The 7,347-nt window shown below is 48.7% G+C and overlaps 1 protein-coding gene across 1 annotated transcript; it reads left to right on the forward strand.

Annotated features, from left to right (window-relative positions):
* The first annotated feature begins 3,320 nt into the window (after positions 1–3,320).
* LOC130679947 (phospholipid phosphatase-related protein type 2-like) lies at positions 3,321–7,021 on the forward strand. Its single transcript, XM_057489552.1, has 4 exons — positions 3,321–3,374; positions 4,648–4,824; positions 5,402–5,524; positions 6,029–7,021. The coding sequence occupies exons 1-4, from the start codon at positions 3,321–3,323 to the stop codon at positions 6,059–6,061; spliced, it is 387 nt and encodes a 128-aa protein (XP_057345535.1). The 3' UTR covers positions 6,062–7,021.
* The last annotated feature ends 326 nt before the right edge of the window (positions 7,022–7,347 follow it).

Genomic DNA, 7,347 nt, shown 5'->3' on the forward strand with positions numbered 1-7,347 from the left:
CAGGTGTGTGCCTGTAGACTATGGGTTGATCCAAGCTAGACATGGGCAATAAAACATCCACGGATGCAGAAGATTTCTCTCAGAGCAGGGGTGGTGAGGTTCTAAGCCTCACCTCTGTTGATCCCCAATTTCTCACCTGATGGCACCCCTGTGACTGTGCCTGTCTTAGGTTGTTCCTCCCTTGAGGAATCTTACCCGTCTCTGGCTAACCAGTCATCTTCCGGGGCCATACAGGGAAATGTAAAGTTGGTAAGTGAGAGAGAAGTCTTATTGTTTGAAAAGGTTAGCTTTTTACTTTTTTGCATATTTATGCCCTGTTTCTTCTATGCCCAGCATTTGTTTTGAGGTATCTTTACCACTTGGAGGAATTATGATACTCGGTAAATTCGATATGAGGCACGAATTCTATTTAAGGGTTGTAATTAGGAAGGAAGAAGAAAAGCTATAGAAGTAGCAGGCGGAAGAAATCGTGGGAAGATTGATTATTTCTTTCACATATCTTCTTGTAGAGTAACTTCAGCATGTATAGGTTTTAAACTACTAATTAAATTGCACACACTCATTAACATAATTGGAGTACAGTTACATAACCAAAGCAGACCTATAATTACCAGCCATCTCCAGTGAAAACAAGAAAACCAGTTAGGCACCTTAGGCATTTGTGAAAACTTATCTATGATATGGTGGATATTATCCAACTGAACTTGAACAGTCTGAGAGAAATCCGACAAATTAAAACAACCCATTCCTGGGGACTGTTCACATCCCATAGGTTCTTTTAACAGTACATATTCTGTAGTTGTAAGATTTTGTAGCGCTACAATTTGCACTTCTCCGAATTCTTGGTTGAGTTCCAACAGTATAGATCCAGTCAAATTTGTTGTTTTACTGTTTGCACAGGCCAGCTTAGATATCTCCTTCTTCATTCCCATGGCAAGTCCAGGAACTGGTGGGATGAGTGCAGCTACAACTGCAGCATCGCCTGGATCTTTGTTGAGGTTTTTTGATGATCATCTTCTGGTATGAGTCTTCCCGAGAGTGCTGATGTTGGAAGTTCTTTTTCATATCGTATCTTAGTTCATTGTCTGGGTAGCCAAATTAGGCTTTGATCCTCTGTATTAACACAAACAGACCCTTTGCCTACACTTTTATATGCCCTTTGTACCATTGTGTAGAACTCATTGGAGGTCACCACACAGGAACTGCTTTTTTGTTTGTTTGTTTGTTATCATTAGTCTACACTTACATGACGAATATTATGTTTACTAGGCTCTCCCCTATACCAGGTGCCCTGTATAAACCCCTTTACAGACACTGTCCATCACCACAGGAAAATGTTGTAGAATCACTACTTGTCTTCTCTGTGTTGTACAGCCTTCCCATTTCTCCCACCCCCCAACACATGCTAATCTTAATATCCCCCTTCTTCTTTGCCCCCCTTACCCATCCCTACCCATCCATCCTCCCTAGTCCCTTTCCCTTTGGTACCTGTTAGTCCATTCTCGGGTTCTGTGATTCCACTGCTGTTTTGTTCCTTCATATTTTCCTTTGTTCTTATACTCCACATATGAGTGAAATCATTTGGTGCTTGTCTCTCTCTGACCGGCTTCTATCCCTGAGCATAATAAACTCTAGCTCCATCCATGTTGTTGCAGATGGTAGGATTTGTTTTCTTCTTATGGCTGAATAATATTCCATTGTGTATATGTACCACATCTTCTATAGCCATTCATCTACTGATGGCGGACACTTAGGTTGCTTCCATTTCTTGGCTGTTGTGAACAGTGCTGCGATAAACATAGGAGGATATCTGTCTTTTTCAAACTGGGCTGCTGCATTCTTAGGGTAAATTCCTAGAAGTGGATTGTTGAGTATTTTTGCATGAAATTTCCTCAGCGATATTGGTCTGTAATTTTCCTTTTCTGTGATGTCTTTGCCTGGTTTTGGTATTAAGGTGATGCTGGTCTCATAGAATGAGTTTGGAAGTATTTCCTCTTCTACTTTTTGGAAAAGTTTAAGGAGGATGACTATTAGATCTTCACTACATGTTTGATTAAGGTCAGCGGTGCAGCCGTCTGGTTCTGGTGTTTTGCTCTTAGGTAGTTTTTTGATTGCCAGTTCAATTTTGTTCCTAGTAATTGATCTGTTCAGTTTTCTTTTCTTTCTGGGTTAGCCTTGGAGGGTCGCATTTTCCTAGAAAGTTGTCCATTTCTTGTAGGATATCCAGTGTGTTAGCATATGATTTTTCATGGCATTCTCTCATAATTCTTTGTATTTCTGTTTTTTCTGTAGTGATTTTTTCTTTCTCATTTCTGATTCAATTTATGTGTGCAGGCTCTCATTTTTTCTTGATGAGTCTGACTAGGGGTTTATCCATTTTGTTTATTTTCTCCAAGAATCAGTTCCTGCTTTCATCGATTCTTTGTGTTGTTTCATTCTTCTCAGTTTTATTTATTTCTGCTTCAATCTTTATTATGTTCCTCCTCCTGCTGAATATGGGCCCCATTTGTTCTTCTTTTTCTTGTTATAATAGTTTTCAATTTAGACTGCTCATAGGGGATTGTTCTTCTCTCCTGAGGTAGGCCTGTATTGCAGTATACTTCCCTCTTAGCACAGCCTTGTCTGTGTCCCACGGATTTTGTATTGTTCAGTTCTTGCTGCCATTTGTCTCCTTATATTGCTTGATCTCTGTTTTTATTCGGTCATTGATCCGTTGGTTATTCAGGAGCATGTTGTTAAGACTCCACGCGGTGGTAGGCTTTCTCATTTTACTTGCACTATTTATTTCTAGTTTCATACCCTTCTGGTGTGAGAAGCTGCATCACTTTTGTAGGCTCGTGCGGGATAACTTCGGAGGTGAGTATAGGCATCCGAGCCTGCCTTTTCCTTCACTGTCCTTATAGAAGGAAGCCGTCTATGGCAAACAACATCGGGCGCTCGTCAGCCACTTAAATGGGACTAGCCCGGCTGCCGATCTCAAAGTCTCGAGCGACAGGTTCTCCTGCGTCTCCCTCAGTGGATCCCCCGTCTCCCTTGGGAGCCGGGAAAGTCACCTGAGTGGAGGCCAGGATTCCCCTTCAGAGGCATCTCCTTGATGCTAGGGACTGAGGAAGGCCGTGGGCACCTGCGAGAGTCTAGGCTGAGGCTGCGCTTCTGCGGCTCCTCAAAGGCCCGCGTGTCTGGAATCAGACCCCGACAGCCCGACTGGGTATCCATGAGGAGTGTCTCTCTTTCTGTCTGCTTGACTTCCAGCCTGCTTCTTCAGGCCGCCCCAGCCTCTGGGTGAGGCAAGGGTGCTCTTTACGTCCTTTACTCGCTCGATGTGTGTCTCTGACTTTGGCTGTGCCCCGGACCCCGTTGCTCATCACCGCAAGGTAGGAGATCTACGCTTCGCTCTTACTCCTGACGAAATGCTGTACTTGTTATCTCATAAAAAAGTGTCCGGTTCGTTGAAGAATGCTGTTGGTAATTTGAGGCTGATTGCATTGAATCTGTAGATTGCTTTAGGCAGGATGCCCATTTTGATAATATTAATTCCTCCTAGGCAGGAGCATGGGATGAGTTTCCATTTGTTTGTGTCCTCTTTAGTATCTGTTAAGAGTGTCTTGTAGTTTTCAGGGTATGGTAGGTCTTTCAGTTCCTTGGTTAGGTTTATTCGTAGGTATTTTATTCTTGTTGATGCAATTGTGAATGGAATTGTTTTCCTGATTTCTCTTTCTGCTAGTTCATCGTTAGTGGCTAGGAAAGCAACAGGTTTCTGTGTATTAATTGTGCATCCTGCAACTCTGCTGAATTCGGATATCAGTTCTAGTAGTTTTGGAGTGAAGTGTTTAGGGTTTTTTTTTATGTACGATAAATATCATGTCATTGGCAGATAGTGACAGTTTGACTTGTTCTTTACCAGTCTGGATGCCTTGTATTTTTTTGTTTCGTCTGATTGCCATGCCTAGGACCTCCAGTGGTATCTTGAATAGCAGTGGGGTGAGTGGGCATCCCTGTCCTGTTCCCGATGTCAGAGGAAAACTTTTCAGCTTCTCGCTGTTAAGTATGATATTGGCTGTGGGCTTGTCATATACGGCCTTTATTATGTTGAGGTACTTTCCCTGTATACACATTTTCTTGAAAGTTTTTATCATGAATTGATGTGGAGTATTGTCGAATGTTTTTTCAGCATCTTTGGACGTGATCATTTTTTTTTTGTCCTCCGTTTTACTGATGTGGTGGATGTTGTTCATGGATTTTCTAATAGTGTACCATCCTTGCATCCCTGGAATAAATCCTACTTGATCATGAGCTCTTGAACCTACCCCTTGAACCCCAATTCCACCCTCTAGTTCTGAAACTCCACCCCAAGCAAGTATCTTTCTGGGTGTGTGACTGATCCTGGGGAGACCAGGCCCCAGAAATGTCCACTGCTCTTTGGTGCTCTGTGCACATCCCCGTCCCTGGAAGGACCCACTGGGAGTCCGTGACTCCATCCCCCAAACTCCTGTTCCCCTGGCTCCTTTTTCTGGAGACCCTGGCCTCAGCGTCCCGCTCCAGCGTCATTCGGGGGATCCGGCCCCTCCCCCTAACCCTGAACGCAGTGTCCACTCGGGTTTGGCAGCTGCACCGCCCCATGTGCCCTGACCGGTCTGGCTCTCACAGATGTACGTGACACTCGTGTTCTGTGTGAAGGGCTCCCGCCTGGTCAAATCCTTGCTCTGCCTGCCCCTGCTGTGCCCTGCCTTCCTGGTGGTCGTGGTCCGCGTGGCTGAGTACCGCAACCACTGTTCAGACATTCTGGCTGGCTTCCTTACCGGAGCAGCCATCGCCACCTTTCTGGTGAGCCACCTTCCCATCTGTCCCTGTATGGCAGACCCTCCATCAGCTCCATGACCCAAGAGGCAGGCCTGTGTGATGGTGGAGAGTATGGACCTGGGGCGAGTCTCTTAACCTTACGCTGCCTGGAGGTTTTCATCTGTGAAACGGGATGATAGGAAGAGGGCCAAGCAAGTGAAGCACTCGCTATGAGCACAAAATTGAAGGAGGCACAAACCCACTCAGTAATCAAGATAAATAGTATAGTAATGAAAACGTTTTAAAAATCAAAATTAATGCAGACAACACCGTGTCCAAAAATACTGAAGTTTTAAATGCAGACAGTATCCGATTCTGCTCTTGCACAACTTGGCCTTACTTGCCTTCACCTTCTTCCCACCCTTTGGACTAAGTAACAGTACCTACCTCTTGGTAAAATGGAAAGAACAGTGGTGCCATATAGGAAGCGCCATAAAAATGTTAGCTGCTTTTTGAAACCTGAGCCTCAGTTTCCTTATCTGAAAAATGGGGATGGTATTTATACAACTCCTACTTATTGGCCTCTGGCCTCAACATGCAAACTGCCCTCCCTCTGCCCCAGGTCACCTGTGTCGTGCACAACTTCCAGAGCCGGCTGCCTTCTGGCCGAAGGCTCTCCCCCTGGGAGGACTTGGGCCAAGCCCCCACCATGGAGAGCCCCCTCGAGAAGTTAAGTGTGGCCCAGGTAAGGGGGGCTGGGGGCCGCTCCCCGCTGGAGAGGGTGGTAGCTGGAGGGGGACCAGGGAGGCAGGAAGTTAGGCAAGAGATGGGGATCTCAGGGCCATGGGGGGTGGGCAATGGCTCATCTCTGCGGGCCTAGGTCCTGGGGGACAGTCCCAGAAACAAGTGCCCGTCTCCTCTCTCCCTCCCAAGGGGACATGATTAATCCTGAGAATCCTGGTTGGTGTTTCCATTGGGCTTTCTGCCCAATGCGCCCCCTCGTGGTTGTGGCCGGCAGGGCCTGGGGGGCCGCTAGCCCCTTCCCTCTGCCTGTTTGTCTCAAAAACCTTAGGCCTGCAGGCCGCATTGGACACCGGCACGGCTCACCCCACCCAGTGAGTGTCGAGGGAGTGGGGGGTAACCGGGGGGGACTTCCAGATGGCAGTCACTGCCGCAGAGGTCTCCCCTATGTTCTCGTGGTCCCTTCCCAAGCTTTCTGATGCCCCGATCTCTGCTCCCTGACCCTCAGAGCCACAGAACTGCACCCGCCGTGGCCACCTGATCCCCAGCTGCGTGTCCTCCAGGGCTCCAGCCATGTGTTCGTCGCCCCGTGTGCCGCGCCCTCGGTTGAGGTCTGAGCCGACACCGCTGCCCCTGCCCCTGCCTCTGCGTGCACCAGCTCCCAGCCAGGGCCCCTCACCCTCCTCCCCGGGGCCTGGGGGGCCAGGTGGGGGAGGCGGACGTGGTCGGAAGCTGCTGCTGCCCACACCTCTACTGCGGGACCTGTACACCCTGAGCGGACTCTACCCCTCCCCTTTTCACCGGGACAACTTCAGCCCTTACCTATTTGCCAGCCGTGACCACCTGCTGTGAGGCCCCACCACCCACCCAGAACCTACCCGCTCCCCATTTCTCCCCTGCCACGCGTGTGTGTGCGTGTGCCGTGTGAGTGCCAAAGCCCCCTGTCCCCAAACCAGCCAGGCCCAGATATCAGCCTGGCTGGGAGGACATTAGGGGGACCCTCCGCCTCTCTTGTCCTCTGGGACCATCCAAGGGGCATAACTAGGAGGTGGGCCTCTAGGGTGGCTCCTTTAAGAGCCAAAACCTGACCCTATTGGCCACTGCCAGCCAGTGGGGACCCCCAGTTCTCAGAATTCTAACCAAAAGGACTTTACTTCAGCCAATGGGAAACTCCCCCGTCAATTCTTAGAATCTCAGGCAGAGGGCAACTCCAGGCAGTGTTCAGCGTCAGAACAACCAGTAGGAGTCCTTGGTTTTCAGAATTTCTAAGGTGGGTGGGTATGATTCCAGTCAATGGGGGACGCCAATGTCATAGCGCGTGCCAAGGAGAGGAGGGAGGTGGGGTCATCCTTTGTCACTGGGTCTTCTCAGAATGAGAATGCTCAGCAGGAGGGTGGGGGCAGGCTCCCCCGCGGCAGGGTCCTTGGCGCACCTATTCCTATCTCAGCCCCGCCTCCATGTGCAACCTCTCACTGAGTCCCTCCTAACTCCCTACTTACGCAGGGCTACCCCAGTTCAGAGGTTTTTGGGCTTCATGGTGCTGTGCTTCCCCTTGCCTGAGCCTGGGTCACTGTAAACCCTTCTGTTAGTTATTAGGGCTGTGGGAAGGGGCCTGTTTTTCCTGGAAACCACCCCTGTTCTCCACACCATTCCCCATGCCTCAGCCTCATGCTTATGTGCCATTATAGAGGACATGGGTGGAGCAGAGAGGGTTCCCCCTCCTCGGGCAGCCAAAGGTACTGGGCAGAGGAGAAACTGCCCCACCTTTCCTGCTCCCTCCTCATCTTTAATAAAGACTTGTTTGTAACAGAAGTTTGGCCACTTGCC

The sequence above is a fragment of the Manis pentadactyla genome, chromosome 12 (assembly GCF_030020395.1).
Source record: "Manis pentadactyla isolate mManPen7 chromosome 12, mManPen7.hap1, whole genome shotgun sequence".
Taxonomy (NCBI): domain Eukaryota; kingdom Metazoa; phylum Chordata; class Mammalia; order Pholidota; family Manidae; genus Manis; species Manis pentadactyla.

Excerpts from the sequence above, each read along its gene's own strand:
- LOC130679947 (XM_057489552.1), top strand. The coding sequence starts at position 3,321 with ATGTGTGTCTCTGACTTTGGCTGTGCCCCGGACCCCGTTGCTCATCAC. Across the intron at positions 3,375-4,647 it reads CCGTTGCTCATCACCGCAAG|ATGTACGTGACACTCGTGTT; the intron begins GTAGGAGATCTA and ends TGGCTCTCACAG. Across the intron at positions 5,525-6,028 it reads AGAAGTTAAGTGTGGCCCAG|AGCCACAGAACTGCACCCGC; the intron begins GTAAGGGGGGCT and ends CCTGACCCTCAG.